Below are 16,266 nucleotides of genomic sequence, written 5' to 3' on the forward strand. Positions count from 1 at the left end.
CTAGAAAAATCCAGTCAAAGTTACCATCCTTGCAATGATTCCAAAGTTCAATCAATTTCCTTGGTCTTATAATTTACAGTGTCAATCACAGGCTGACATTTCACTGACAACTCTGAGGTGATGAGCTGTRGGAGAGACATTATGGTTGAAGTGCATGTTCATAGTTTGGCAGCCAGCCTTCGTTATGGAAGGAGGTTTTCATTATAGCTGACAGTCCAGCAGTTTGCAAGGGCAGAGCATGGTAATTAAATTAACGGATTAATCTGGAGGACAGATGTGGAGACTGAAATGAATATTTTCACATGCTGTTTTTTTTTTCTTTTTTCTTTTTTTTTAATCATTACTTCACTCAGACGTCTTAGACAAACAGGCATATTTCCACTTCCAGCGCACACAGAGATGCTTGAAAGTGGGATCAAAAATATGGGCAAGGAATAAGCGTGATGAGACAATTCCTGCATTTAGTCTACATTATTTTTAGCAGTCTGGCAGCTTCTGAGAGAAGGAGGGTGATAAATGTAGCAGGAGAATTTACTGCCCTCTGCCCCGCTGTTCTACCCCTCTCGCAGCACATAATGCATTGCCCCAGCTGGTGTTTCTGACCGCATTATGATTTATTTGTGGAATTATTGTGGGAATATTAAGAGGCTGATATATCATAACTTTCGGCACAAAGATAAATAATGTTATAAATATGGGGAGCTTTTTGCCTTCTGTGTTTTAAAAGTACTGCCTTTTKTTTAGTTCTCACTTAATTTGATTTAAGTAAAGTAAGGTATATTTTATCAGTGTGGTAGATAGTCATGAAAATAGCATATAAGTAATCTAAGTTTGCGATATGAACCGATAATGAATGACTTGGAAAAAAGAAATAGCATTAATAGGTGGGGAAAAAATATATTTTGTAGGTTTAAATTCAAATATAAAAGATTGTCTTTCACTATCCTTAATTTAAAGAAATACCACAGTTCATCTGTTTAACTATATTATTTATGAATAAGATAAAAATGTTCAGCAATAATACTATTCTGGACGGAAGTGGATTCTTTTGTATCATCATATATAATGTATAAAATTATAAATAAATGTATGTATCTGTATTTGTACAGTCATTTGTTTTTTTTAATTAATTTTAGTTGTTACAGCAGGTTTAGCAGGTGTATTCATATTTTTATTAATTTTAAAGTCCACATCCATAACACAATAAAAAAAATTTAAGGGAATACTTTAGACATCTGTAATAAAAAATAAAGTTTGATATATAAATATAGTTTTAGTGACTCTTTTTCACTGAATTGATCATATTTTAAGTAAACATTTTCCCTATTCCCATCTTCTTCCTCACCACTGTCACTTCTTGCAATAAGTTTTAGCACAGGACAGATGGAGATTTTCTATTGCTGGGCTACGGTATTAAAGGGCTTAAAATCTGTTTTGGAGCTTTTTTCATGTGATCAAATAAATCTTGTTGGGGTAAAGCTAGCTATCAGCTCCTTCCAGGCCATCTGTCCCGCTCCGAGTTCTGCATCTTCTTTTCTCACCGATTTACCTGCCTGGGTCTGGGTTTTCCTAGGAGGCTGTGCAAACACACTGATTGGCCTGTTTACTGGAACATCTTCCAGTATTTCTATAGCAGAATGTAGGGACGTGTCAGAAGCAGAGGGGATAGAAGTGAACATTGGGCTTCTTGCAATGTCGTAATGGCTGATTGCAGCAGTGTTCCCATCTGCTGACAGACATAAAGTGAAAAGATCTGAGTAAGTTGTAGTGATGACTTTCTCTTTATTCTCATTATTTATCTTTTTTTTTTTTTGCCTTTTTGTTGTCCTCTCGCCTTATGGTGGTCTTACAGCTTACACCGCCTCTTTTCAAGTCTTATTCACTCTATATTATTCAAGTATTTATTTTTCTTTCTTATTAATGTCCCAATTTGTCACATTACATCTGCAAACTCAAAAAGTCAATAAATTGTAGAGCCATATTTTTGTTTCAATTACAGTTACAAGTAATTTTGTGTCTACCACGATTGCATATTTGCATGAAATATCGTAATGTGTGAAAAAAAATCATTAAAGTCCTGCCCATGATTTTCATTTAAATTCCGATATGGACTTGAAAAAACACAAAAATCCCACCTTTAAGGGAAAGACAAATAGCAATGTACACATTTAAATTAATTATTCAAATAAYAAAATAAATGTGCACAACACAATAATCAGATGTATGTTTTTGTGAAACTTTCTTTCTTTTTCCTTCCACTTCAGTCGCACTTTATGGTTTTTGGTGTGTCACTGTAAAATCCAAATAAAATCAAAGTTTGTGAAACAAATAGTGAAAGGGATGAATACATTTTGTAAAATGATTCACATATAACCTCATTTCTTATTATTAGTTGCCTGAATTTTTTCTAAATTAAAAATAGATAAATATGCATTATATAGCTTGTATTGCTAAATTGCTCAAATAACAAAATACAAAAACATGTTTTATTGTTATAGACTCAAGAGAATATAGTAGTAGATATAATACATTTAAAACTTAATAACATTCAGAGAAACTTATTTGTTTCACAAATTCACAATATTAAAACATAAAACAATCGTCTTGAGTCTCATTGGGGCAAATTAAAGCTTCCAAGTTTAACAAACTGAGACGAGTGAAAATTGTTTCACAAATTTCTAGACGGTATGGAATCGATTTGAAAGCGCATCATGAACTCAAGTCTTTGTGTGCAAATGTATTCCTCCTAAGTTGAGGTTTTTTCTCTTGCTTTTTTTTTTTGTTGTTGTTTGAGGAGGATCATCAATGAAATGCACCCTAAGGATTGAGATGTTACAGAGCATGCCAAGTGTTTACAGCTAATCCCGACTTGAGGGTTAACGATTGGTATTTGATGCTGCCTCGGCGACCACGTTCCTCTGACTCCAATCAATAGGCATGTTAATAAGCGGCACCAATACTTGACACGCTGGTCCCTCTCATTGCTGGTTGAATTGCCGTATTGATTYGTGCGCTCTCGTTTTAATTCCAGCATTTCTTACAAAAAGAAGCAAAATGCTCAAGGCATTGACCCTGGCTGAGGGTGGCTGATGAGCGAGGGAATTAATTTGTTTTTGTTGGCGTTTGGTGGCTGCTAGCGCTCTAGTCGGATGAAAGGGGTTTGGAGAAATAGTAATATTTCCAACACAAACAAGTGTCAACTCTTATTTATTTTTACCTTTAAACATACAAGTTCCTTTTTAAAATTCGCATATGAATGTGGGCTTTTTTTTTTCTCCCCCCTTCAGACATCCTTTGAGTAAGGGACACTGCATAAGTGACACAGGACATAGTCGACACGTCAGAGGCAGAGCCAGCCTGACTGAGTAATGGGAACCAGGACAGGCTTCCAGGCTTTAATCAACTTGAGATGAGGCAAAGGAAAACCTTCATCATGCTGTGATGTGGGCTAGTAAGCCAGGACATGAAGATGGCTAGCCTGATCTTGATGGGCTCTTTAGGGTGTCTAGGCTTTGCAGAGATGAGTTTTCATGGGGGCCAGCCATCCCAAGAGGAAAGCTTTCAGGTGACACTAATTGCTCCTCCACCCAGCTTGCTGTCATCGACGAAGAAGTCTGTCTGGCAGAAGTCTAAGTTCCCTCCTACTGTTTCAGCAGCACGGTGAGAGACGGAGGGTGGAAATACACGACGAGTAACGAGTAAATCGTAATTTATTCATAAATGTATGCTACGTCGAATAAACTGAGTTAATGAGTGATCTGAAAAAGGCAGGCGGATGTAGCAGAAAGCCAAACTTTCACCTAAACGTGTTGAGACACCATCAATAAGTACGTCTGAGAGATAAAAACGATACAGTGATCGCAAGGCCGATACAATCCAAAGTCCAGACGCATTTAATAAAACGGCAACAGCATGAAAAAGTAAGAATAAATCACTCCGTACTCAGCTAAAACAAAATCAAATTTTCCATATATGAGAAAAATGAAGACACTCGTCTTCTTGGTTAAATTCAAACTGCTTGTTTTACTGCTTGTGTAGATGAGACAAGAGGGAAAACAAACATATTTGTATTGTATTCATCTGCTGGCCCAATGACGTTCTAATTAAAATTCAGCTTTTTTTCTTTTGCTAATTTATTCAAATCCATTGTTTTRAACAACATGGAAAACGGGAAATGGCCTTGGCTGTTTTATGGAAAGGTGAATGTTCAATTAAGATACCATTTCATTATAATGAATTCTATGAGGGCTTTTGTTTTTTTTTTGCTCGTTTGTTTTGTTTTTCTTTCTGTGTCTTTCTGGATGAATTTATTCGGGAAGGCTCAAACCCACTGCCTCTGATGGCKCACCGAGACGATTTGAATGCGAGACAGAGACAGAGGCTGTAAGGACAGGGCACATAACCAGTATGTCCCACAGTATAATCCACTGGGTTTTTATCATGGTAATGATGACACTGCAGCTGGCGAGTCCACTAGCTGTTGATTCATTGCCCGCCGCGGCTGGGTCATTTATTTTCCATGTATTGTGTCGCTGTATCATTTTGATTACGTGAGTCCCATTTCCACCTTAGCAATGGCTCCTGTGAGTCAGTGTAAATGTGTGAGGCAGAGCAGCGCCAGATGTTTCCAACAATGAAACATCAGTCAGACACGCTCTCCGAGGACGGTTCACTCATCTTGTTGCGTGGCACAAGCAGATAAATGAATACATTAGCAAATAACAACGATATGTCACGTGTGGATCTGTGAGCTTGTTTGACAGATTATTTGTTTCGGAGCCCCCCGCCGTAGATGTTTTTGTATCTTTATTTTATTTTTTTTTTAAGAACGACTCAAGTCAAGATTAAACACCAGACCAGACAGCTTTCTGTTTGGAAAAGGATAGGATCTTCATATCTGTGGCTGTTTAATCTCAGTCTTCTTCCTCTGCAGCAGTTCTAAAGGGACTTACTCAGAAACCAAAGCACTCAATCCTGCAAATGCTTCCAAGTCTTTGACATTTTACTTGAAATATCTTTCTTTTCATGCTCTGTGCCTCTTGTGTCRACAGAGGCCTCCCTGTTGTCCTGCAGCCWTGCAGGATYTTGTGTTTGTTGCAGCAGTTTGTGTGAAAAGACTSCGGTTTTAGGCTGAAGATGACCTTCCCCTCTCTCGACTTTCTAGTTTTGATTAGTTCCCCGGAAAAATGACGTTTGAAAGAGTCGCTCGGTCAAAGCCGAAAACACGAAGTGAAAGCATTTCTTCTTGGAGGACGGTGTCGCATTTCTTCCATTGTTCAGATTTTCTCTTCTTTTTGTAGGTGCTGAAAAAGAAGAAAAATCTCTCTTAAGAAAAAAAAAAAAAGTCATTTTTGTCTTACGTCAACAAATTTTTCTTTTCTTTTTTTCTTTCGGGAGACAAAACAGCACAGTGTTTAGATCCAGTGATGAAGTTGTGGTTTGGTGCAGAAGTGTGCTTGCTCAGCCAAATACTTGGTCCCACAAATACTGTATGTCTGCTGAGGAAGAGATTCCTGCGCTTACAAAAAGCTGCCTCTCATTACAGTCCAGAGCGACAAGTGTGTGTATATACACATACAGACRTACACKCACACACATATTTGTGTGTGTGGGTGTGTGTGTGTAAGTGGGAGATGTTGAGGAGGAAAAAGTCCCTCAGGGCATTTGGCAGCAGTACCGGCGTAGATAAGGTAGTCTGAGGTCTCCTGACATGGCCAATGATTCATAATTGAGGCAGGACAGCTGTTGCAGGCAGCACTGACATGTCCCAGGGTGGATGACAGATGATAGGGCCCTCTGGGGCTGAACTATCTATCAGTCCAAATGTTCCCTGTACACTATCTGCTCACCTATCCTTCATGAGCCTTCCTGGTATATGTAAACGTTGTGGTCACAGATACTCCATCAGTTTGAGCTCGTTGAGTAGCGAGGGAAGCTATTTGTGACGCGCGCAGGATGTCAACTCTGAAAAAAATGTAAATGTGTACAACCAGGATTTTCTCTTCTTTGTTCTTCATTGTATAATTTTTATTTGTATTTTTTTTTTCAGTTTGGCACAAACACAGTGATTATAAGGCTTAAGGGCATTCTATGTAGRGATGTTGAGCTTAAGACAATATTTTGTGCCTTTAATTGTAATGATGAAAAAAGGTAACTGATAGAAATTACTGCAAAACTTATTACAGTCTTTTGAAGTCATGACTCTACCAAAAAAAAAAAAAAAATGCTGTTTTTAAACGGGCTATAAAACAACACCAACTATACTAAGCAGTAAAGTTGCTTTAGAGCAACTGTGATCCTAAGAAAGTAGTTACAGTAAAAGTAACAATGCTGTAGATTGAGGTTTGAAAAAATCAATTAGAGTTGTATCATTGTCATCACAGCAYGACATTGACTGAGACATATGGCTGCAAATAACTATGTTCCCATAGAGGATTCAACCGGCCCAGTAATTTATGTCTTTGACCTTATCTTTGTCCTGGACAGAGCAGAAGAAACGGCTGGTGTGTACTCTGTTTTTCATCCCATAAATCTACTGGCTCATCAATTGTCTGTTAAAGTAGATCGCTCTCCTAGGTAATTCCACAAACAGAGCTTATTACACTGCTATTAACTCTACATATTGAATGAATTTTCTTTCCTGTTAAAAGTGCTTTGCTTTCTGGTTTTTTTTTTGTTTTTTTTTTCTTCAAAAAACTATTGACTGCAGCAGACGGTTGCTCATATTCAGCCGGGTTCTGTTGGAAGTCTTTTCTTGGGAGTTATTCCTTTCTACGGTCACCCTATGCTTGCTTAGGATGAGAAATTGCCAGTTGTCTGACATATAAATGCAAAATAAAATATTATTCCTATCCTACACAGCCTAACAAAATATGCTGAAGATTGGATTGTAACATGTCAAAACTTAAAAAGGGGTTAAAGTCTCTGTKATCCCTTAAAAGAAAAAAAACAACATCAGACGGAAGGAGTGTACTGAACATGTAGTTACACTTTGCACCAAAACATCAGTGGTGTTATTTTCTTTGAAGCGTGTAGATTTGCAGAAAACAAATCCAGTTTTCTTGGAAGGCTTACTAATGCGTGTTTCATCCTTAAGTAGCTTGGATGAGTCCTTATTCAGAACAGAACCCAGTAGAACACAACAGAGCCATCAATGCATCTTTAAATAACAGACATGTTCCCTTTGGAAGTAATGGCTGACCATCCTTTAATTGTATCCTATTGCGTTGTTTTCACATATGTATATATCACATCCAAAATATATATTTTTATAGCATCAGTTTAAAGAAAAGTAGCACTACTGTCTCCCTGCAGGGAATAAAAAAACACAGAAAGAGAATAAAAGTTTAAAGAATGGAAATGAATTAATGAATAACTACAACAAATACAAATGAAAGTAATTCTGGGTATTTTAACAATTAAAGGCTCTTAAGTACAGCTACATAGAGTACATGAAATATTCACACAGTCATTTGGTTTTGAATTACTAAGTAGATTGCCCCTGCAGCAAGCCGAGTCTGCTACGGGTAAACTGAGAAGGCAAGAGAATCAATTAATTTAACAATAAGAATAAAGTCTGGTCTAAAATGATTCAAGATTGAATGAGTGACTTCTAAATTAATCTAATTGACAGCAGAGGCTCGCCGAGTCACCGCATGGCGCGTTTTCYGTCTTCTTGGGTGATGACGCCAACAGCTGGTGCTGCAGACTTTTGGTTTCTCTTTAGGTGCTGGGGRAAAAAAAAKWWAAAAAAAGATCGGAAATAAATCAGCTTGTTGTTTTGTGTCCACAGGTTAGATGGATGCATAGCGGCAAATATTCTTTTGTTTTTTTGTGTGTTTTTTTTCTTTAGGTATATAAACGGCGCTTCCAGCTCTASAACACTTATATGCTCTGGACACAATTCTGCATTCTGAAGTAGGGAATTGATTACTTTAGCTTAAAAATCTACCATAAAATCATTTCAGAATTCTCAGAGCCGAAGATTTACTGCTCATACGTCTCAGCGTTGGTTCAGGCCTCGGAGTTGCACACCAGCTGGAGTCAGTGGAGCGGCACTGGAATCAGATGATCACAGGTGTTCAGGCAGGGAAAAATAAAGGCTTGTGCAGTTCTGTGACAGCAAGAGACAATAATTCTGGACGAAACACCTTCATTTTGTCCGAGTTGGTGTAATACTTTTTGACAGACGGGAGCCTTTTTTCTTTAAAACTTCTTTGGGGGGGGGATGCAGTTTTAATTAGTGTAGCAGGATTTTGCAGACACATTGTAAACATTTTGGAACTTGGCAAGCAAACCGATGGATAGAACGACATAACTGTAGCATACAGCTGAAAAATAAAACATCTCTCAGTGATGCAGGTGGGAGTCATTTCTTCACAGACTGACAGGGGGAATTTTATAAATCACACTGGAACGCCAATCATCTTTAATTAACTTCAAGCCTAACAAGTCCACATCAGACCTTTAGTTTATTTATTTGCACTTGTCTACTTTAAAGAGACAGAGCACTTAGTATTTTATAGTTTCCCAGTTGTTTTTCCCAGCCTAACTGTTGTTATAGAAATAAACACTTTCTCATCAAACCGACACCATCTAGTTGGTCTGTAACACTGAATTGTTGAAGCCTTTAAATTCGGATGTTCACTCTTTCGTCAGTAATATTAGAATCTTTTAGCTGCTCTACATTATTCTAAAAACTGTTCAAATAGGAAATGTACCCCATTGAAATATAAAAATATGTTCAAAGAAAGGATTGTTCTTTTTATTCAGTCTTTATCATGATTTAGTCAAAGTTTTAATCACCATCTCGCTCAACAATGTTTGATTTCAATTAAAAACAAGTTACAGTGGCTTTTGAATGATTTTCTAATTAGCCTGATTAACTCTCAGTACCAATTTGCATGTTTTATTTAAATATTTTTGAATTTTCTCTGCAATATACAGCACTTTTGTTGAATATTTTAAGTTTAAAAGTTACTTGTATTGCAGCCTTGTATTGTAGAGGGTAACTTTTAAACTTAAATACCAAACAAGAAGGAAACAAAACTTTTTTTTTTTTTGCAAAACAATGAAGTTCTTTGGATTAACTTGAGGGGGGGGGGAGAAAAAGCACGTTTGAAAATCGCCGGAGGCGTTGTCATTGCCATGTCCTTGAGGGATGTAATATCTTGCATTCTAAAATTACGAAGCAGCCATTTATTATTCACTATGAAGCTGTTTTTTTTTCTTTTTTTTTCTATTTTGACAGATATCGTTCTAACACAAATGCAACCCCTATACTACATGGTTGTCTTCCTTCTTTATTAACTGTGCACAAGAAAACCTCTGGAGGGCTGTTTTGTGTTCAAGTGTGGTGATTAAAACAAAACAAATCAATCAAAGTTGCTGATCTCATGAATCACTCTGGAAGAAGTCACCTCTAAACTCGGTCCCACAGCATCCATTAGACTTCCTGCGCTCAGCTGGCAAATCCCGTTCGACTGAGTGACAGTTAGCCTACATGACCAAATTTCATTTTGCTGCCAACAACATTGTGGACAGCGCTCAACCTGACCACTGTCTCAGCTTTTCCGGGCCGGTGCTCTAACACTTCTGCTCACAGATTTCCTCAGGGACTCCAGCCCTATGGAGGGCAAGCCTTTTCTGCCTCGTGGCGTACCTGAGCCCACTGCCTATGACAGCGCCGGCTTTAAGAATGTGTCGGGAATTCAACAGGCTTTTGAAAAAGATGTGGCTGAATTGGCCGTGATGGGGCTACAGATCCTTTCTTCCCAGCGGCCTGAATGTTGCCTAAGAATAATCAGATTCACTGGCCTGTAAAAGGTCTTATAGATGTATTTTGTACATTTTTTTTTTTTTTTTTTAGGAACGAAAAAAAACAAACAAAAAAAATCTACCACTTATTTGCACCGATGTCTCGACTCATTGTTTTACGGCTTACAGCTCTCATAACTCTTAATGCTGTTTATGGCTGTGGCAGGCAGCTGCTAAACAGAGAGAATACTCTAAAATCCGACTGAGAGCCCGAAAGAAAACAGAGCAGCTGGCGAGCGGCTAAACATGGAGAAGCGTTCAGCATACACATTCTCTCAGAGATTGCAGACATAAAAATCAAGATAAAACTGAAGTAAATCAAGAAGTTTATAGTGCAGATGTACGGTTAGCCTGTTTGTCAAATACATTATTGTATTAGTGAAAAAGATTATGATACACAGTCACCATAACCAGGCATAAAATGATACATTCAGCTCAGGAGTCAGTATTATTGGGATCACAACTTTACTGTGGAAGATTAGGAAATTTATCAAACGTTTTTTTTTTTTTTAATCCTAAATATTATTTTAAATAAGGAGCTTTTAATAATCTTGTTAATGTTCCACTTGTTCATATATTGTGGTTTTTAAGCTTTTCTAAAAATAAGGCCTTCTCTCATTCAAAATGTCCTGTAAGTATTTTGTTGAAAATATATCAGCTTTAAAGATTTTCCTGTCAGATTTGATTGGAGTAAATATTTGGGATGTTAAATGACTGCATGAAAAATAATTTTAAAAAGTAAAATAAGCAAATATCTCCCCCCATAGCGTATCCTTTTTATTTAAGCGGCCGTGTTATTCTCACTGAGCTAACAAATCGGTTGTATCTTTTCTGTTACTCTTGGTAATAAGTGGTACTCTTTGTCTTTTGTTTTTCAGTAGAGCTGCTTGTTACGACTTCCAAATTATACAATAATAGTTCACATAAATGTGGTAAAATTATTTCCACACAGCAAAAAGTTAAAGCCTGATAGCCAAAGGTAAATATTTTTATGAGATCATTAAAAACAATAATCAAAATGAAGAAACGCTGCTGGTGGCAATAGCAATATTTATCACTAGTACAATGTTTTTAATAGTGAGGATTTTGTACTTTTTATGGTAATTTAAGGTGTACTAGGTATCCATAGTAATAACCAGAGCTTTCTGAATAGCTTGCTGTTTTTTTGTGTATTTTCTATATACACGACTGTCCCTGCCTGACATAAGATTCATAATTACATATGCAATTTAAACAGAATCCTTTCTCCTCTTAGCACAAAACACAAGCTGCGTTTTGGGTAAAAGTGAATTTACAGAGAGCAAAAATGTCAACAAATTTATGAACAGAGGCGTCAACATCTTGGTCAAAAAATATTAAATCCAAGTAAAAGCATCTTGATTTTCCAGTCACAAAGAGTGCTTCTTTTAACTGCTGCCATTATATTTCAACCACACGTGCAGCTGCCTCAGCCTCCGTCTCGCGTCCGTCCTTAACTCGTATGGCACAAGTTGCTGCTGGAGCTCCAAATCTCGCCGGGTTCGTTCCGTGACCTCAACACGTCTGCACACGTTGCTGGGTCCACACGGAGAATCTGCAGTGTGAATTCTGTCTGATAGGCTTTTCACTTAGCGCACTGCTACGTGGGTCAACGTGTGAACGGTAGGAAACAAAAAGTTAACGTTGCTGTGTTTTCGGCTCAGTTTTTAAAGTCACCAACAAGCTGGCTTTGAAAGTACAACACTGGTTACTGATAATCACAGCATCAAATGTATGCTGGTGTTTTATCCTTGACGGGATAATAACGCCACACTAGACCATCACAGCTTTTACTGGTAATATTTCAACATTTAGTGTATAGATGTAACCGAACTGCTTATGTTTTTTCATTACACCAATAGATAGTCATTTCCAATGAGATGAGGCTTATAATCTGTGTGTGTGTGTGTGTGTGTGTGTGTGTGTGACTGCCGTCCAGATGTTTGAACTGATGAAGATCTATGAGTGATTAAAATGTTATTCATAAAGGCTGTGGAAATCAAGTACGCCGGGTTTTTCTGCAGTTGTTTCCCTCCTACTCAAAACTTCATACACAATTCAAACGATCGCTTTGGATTCGAAGGGAAGAAACTCAAGGGTGGGTTATATTTTAATGTGAGAAAATCCCTATAAACTCAAGGTGAAAGCATTTTCCTTTGTCATATAGAAAATAATTATGACCCGCTGTTGAATTAGCAGCTTTAGTTTATTGCACTACAGGGAAAAATGAGATGCGGCTGCAAAGGGTGTCAGCACTCTGTTATCCCGACAGTTTAACTACATGCCGTACTCCTGAGATTCCTTCACCAGATTTAGCTGCAGATGCTGTTCAACCTGTTGAAGACGTAAAGCAGAGCTGACAGAGTTGCTTACAGGCACAGAGGATGAATCATTTGTGCAACAAACCATAAGTGGAATGACCTAGACAGATTCTACAATTACTCAAAACCGCGTACAGCCTGGCAGCGGGGTTAGCAAGAAGAACTGACTAAATGCTTCCCGCCTGTAATTGTGTTGGGAGGCAAGTGTGCAAACTAACTCAGCAGGTGACCCAATTTTTCACAGCGATGTTAGCAGATTAGGCTTGATTGCAAAGTAGATATGCAGTAACGAGTGCTAATATATAGAACAGGATCTGTGCGAGCTGAAGGTTCGGGGTGAGCATAGATGCAAAGGTGTTGACAGCAAAGTTGTGATTACAGTTCTAACCAGATATTTGCTTGCATCTTGGAAAAAGAGAAACATTTTTGTTTTTCAATTACATGCATCAAATCAGTTTTCCCCCTCAGGGTTTATATGAGCTAGGATTTCCAAAATAAAATGATTTATGTCTGCAAAATACCAGAATGATGAGCCCGTTTTAAAACTACATTTGGAAGTTTACATGGATTTTCTTATTATTTAGTCGAATTTTCTTTTCTTTGTCATTGATTAGTTGAAATGTTGGCCTCCTGATAGAACTGTTGGTCACAACTTAACTCATAACTTTTTTTTTGTTGTTTTTTTTTGCAGTATTCTCCAAAAATAAATAAACCAAAATACAACTTTGTAACTAATTTTCTGCTATATATGATCTCTTTGCCCATTTGGAAGACACATTTGTACGCCAGCTTTAACTTTCTGACCGATGGCTTGAGATAATGCTTTGGTATTTCCACATAATGCTGTTTCCTCGTTGTGACTTCTATTTTGGGAAGTGTCCCATGCACATCGCAATGAGGACGGTGTTCTCAGGCTTGCAAGCTTCATCTTTCTTTCCCTCCAAATATAACTATCAACTTTAACTCATAAGATGAAAGTTTACCTTATAAGATCATGGGACATGTCTCCAAAACTCAAAGCTTATGTCCCTCAGGTAGTTTTAAAACTGCAACATGTTTTTGTTGTTGTTGCTTTTGGAGTAACGGCTTCTTCTTTTCTGAGTGGCCATTCAGCCAATAGCAGAACAAGACTTGTTTCGCTGCGGATAATGACTTTTTCTTATCAGCTTCAGTCAGCCTCGTCACAAAATCTTTCACTATTGACCTTTGATTGACGGACACATTTTTCAGCACGGCTTTTCAACACCGCGACACAGAATTCATCTAATTTCTGAACTGCACTTGGCTAGACGTTTTCTTGCTATTTATTCTTGCATAACATCGTTTGAACGGATTATTGTGGCATCTAGAAATTTTTACCTAAGGAGGAACCGGAGCTGTGACGATCAACAATTTTGCACCTTATATTTTGCTTGATTTTATTAAATTTTTTTCATGTTTTTTGCCCTAAAATGCATCTAATGCATAAATGTTGTGAATTAACCTTTAAGAAGTTCACAAAGCTACAGCATCATAATCTGGACTTTTCCTAATTATCTATAGGAATTATAAGCTGCATGTATTGTTGCAGCCAAAATTAGCTATACCTCTGACAGATTAAGATTGAAAATGATACCTTATCTTCTTTTCACATTTCATTAAAAATAGCATGTAAAGAATTAGTTTCCATACCCTCCTTGATAATCAATGGCAAAATCGTGATATTATAATTGTTGACCATCTTGTAATACTGTATTTCCACTGATTTATGTTTGATGATGAGTTTAAAGTGGTTTAAAGCTGTAAGGCCTGTTTACCTTCACCCTAATCTTTTGCTTAGTGCATACATTCATAATCAGGTTCAAGTCAAAACTCCAACCGGTTTGCTCTGAAATGTTGATATAATTCCAGCCAGGAAAAAAAAGGGGAAAAAAGCAGGTTTTTAAAATTAAAAGATTACTTTAAACCAAGATCTGCCATGGAAAGAATCATTTTAATAAGTATTTTATGTAAATTTCACAATCTGAAGTAAACAATAAAAGAAAATTATCTCACATTATTCTTGCACTTAGCAAACAGAAATAATTGGATCATCCCAGCTGACCTTAAACATGAAAGAAAAGGGTTAGTCTGACTTTTTATTCAGAGTAGAAAAAAGGCAGGTTGTGTGCAAATATCTACTATAAAAAAAATTAGACTAAAGTTATAGGATACGCCTTTTTACTTGTACTGTACTATCCTACAATTTGCATACAATCCCAGGCTAAGAATCACACGTTTGACCTTATTATCTGTTTGTTAGGTTCTAAATGTGAGCGTGATGGAGGGAGAGCAGATAACAGTGGAGGACACAGGTGGTCAAGAACCTTTCATCCTCGCCAATGAGTCGGTGCTGATGAGGGGCCTTGTTCTTCGCAGCTGGAGCAACCAGATCTCGATTCGTTTCCGTGGCAATCAGCGGCTCAATTCAGGATTCCTCCTGCTGCATTACCAAGGTGAGTCAAGCCCATTCAAATTTGATCAATCCAACAATTGTTACATTCATCTTGTTCACAACAGGTTGGCATAGAAAATTAGGCATTTGTAAGCAACCTTTTTTTTTGTTTATTTGTTGTTGGGTTTTTTTTCAAAATTTTGCAGGGTTTTTTTTTTTGTTACCACTTATTGATTTTGGAAAGTGCAATAACGTAAAAGTTAACTTTTTTTTTTTAAACTCAGTTTGTAGAGAAGTGTTTGTTTATCTCATAATACTCCCACAGGATCTACGTGGAAAAGCAATAAATTCTGTTCAGCTATCACATCATATTTGTGGAGCCACAGATATAATGAAGTGGTACAGTTCACTGCACAGTGGACATTTTGTCAACTGTCAGAAATGCTTGCCAGATTTAACCGTGTGAAAAAAATGCTTTTACGTTTGATTTTTCATTTAAAGAAAAGACCATAAAATGCACAGTCACACAGTCGCATATCCCCCACCCATTTCAACTGATGTGAAGCTGTAGATAGACAGTGCACCTGATTTGCTTTTCTTCACATCTGATCCTGTGACATGCAGCGTGACCTCTGGCTAACCCAGGCTACCGAGGAGGAATTAGTGTCTCAGCTCAGAGACGTACTATTTGCTACTGCAACAAATGTTGACCAGTGATTTTCAGGATGCTGGAGTCTCGCCTATCAGTGTTTCTCGAAAGCAAACGATGTTTTATCCCACGTGGAGGAAAGCCATAATAACACCTGCTGAACACAGGATAACTAGGTCAAGAAAGCTGCTAAAAGATTCAGACATGTTAACTAAACCATAGACAACTTTATCATTTGTTTCTGAACACATACAGCTGCAGCCCTCCATAAATTTCCATCCTGATCCTCCTGACTTTGCTCCTCCTCTTTACGTTTTGCTGAAATGACTTGTAAACTTCTAGTTTGTCTTATAATGTGTGCAGATGGATTTTAGAGAAAATGTTATTTTCTTTCTTCCTTCATCTTGGGCTTAAATATCATTACGAATATTATTACTAGTATATTATTAATGACTACTGATGCTGCAGCTTCACTGGGTAAGTCGACCAATATCCAGGAGCCGAGGTTCCTCAGGGATTCTTGATACTGATCATTAAAAAAATGTTGTGATCCGAACCACAATCTCATACTAAGAATTGGATCTGGACATTTATTAAACACATACTTGAGGAACATTATGGTAACATTCTTTCATGTTTAGTTAATCTCCCCTACTTTGGTGGGGCTTAAGAATGAATACATGCTCGCTGTGATACAGAATAAAAATGATTTTTTTTTTAAGCACGTCTAAGATGGAATACATAAAAAAGTTCATTAAAATCTTACCTGGTGAGGACATCCAATGTGATTTGATTACTTTAGAGAAGTTAAGATTGGATACAATATTTGATGTTTTTCTAATCTGAAATCTTTAATATTTTGTTTTACCAACCAATGTCAAATATTCGAAGCTGCTCGCTGGTGTCAGCAGGTTTCAGGGAAATATTTAAACATAGTGCTTCAAATGGTTTCTCTCTTTCTTTCTTTCTTTCTTTCTTTCTTTCTTTCTTTCTTTCTTTCTTTCTTTCTTTCTTTCTTTCTTTCTTTCTTTCTTTCTTTCTTTCTTTCT

General features: G+C 37.2%; 1 protein-coding gene across 1 annotated transcript in view; it reads left to right on the forward strand.

Moving 5' to 3' along the window:
• LOC103475882 (seizure protein 6 homolog) overlaps positions 1-16,266 on the forward strand; it is a 109,448-nt gene that overhangs the window by 62,110 nt on the left and 31,072 nt on the right. The window contains exon 4 of the mRNA XM_008427824.2: positions 14,437-14,629. Coding sequence (XP_008426046.1) covers positions 14,437-14,629 — 193 coding nt within the window. The remainder of the gene's footprint in view (positions 1-14,436; positions 14,630-16,266) is intronic.

Source organism: Poecilia reticulata, linkage group LG14, assembly GCF_000633615.1.
Source record: "Poecilia reticulata strain Guanapo linkage group LG14, Guppy_female_1.0+MT, whole genome shotgun sequence".
In the NCBI taxonomy this organism is placed as follows: domain Eukaryota; kingdom Metazoa; phylum Chordata; class Actinopteri; order Cyprinodontiformes; family Poeciliidae; genus Poecilia; species Poecilia reticulata.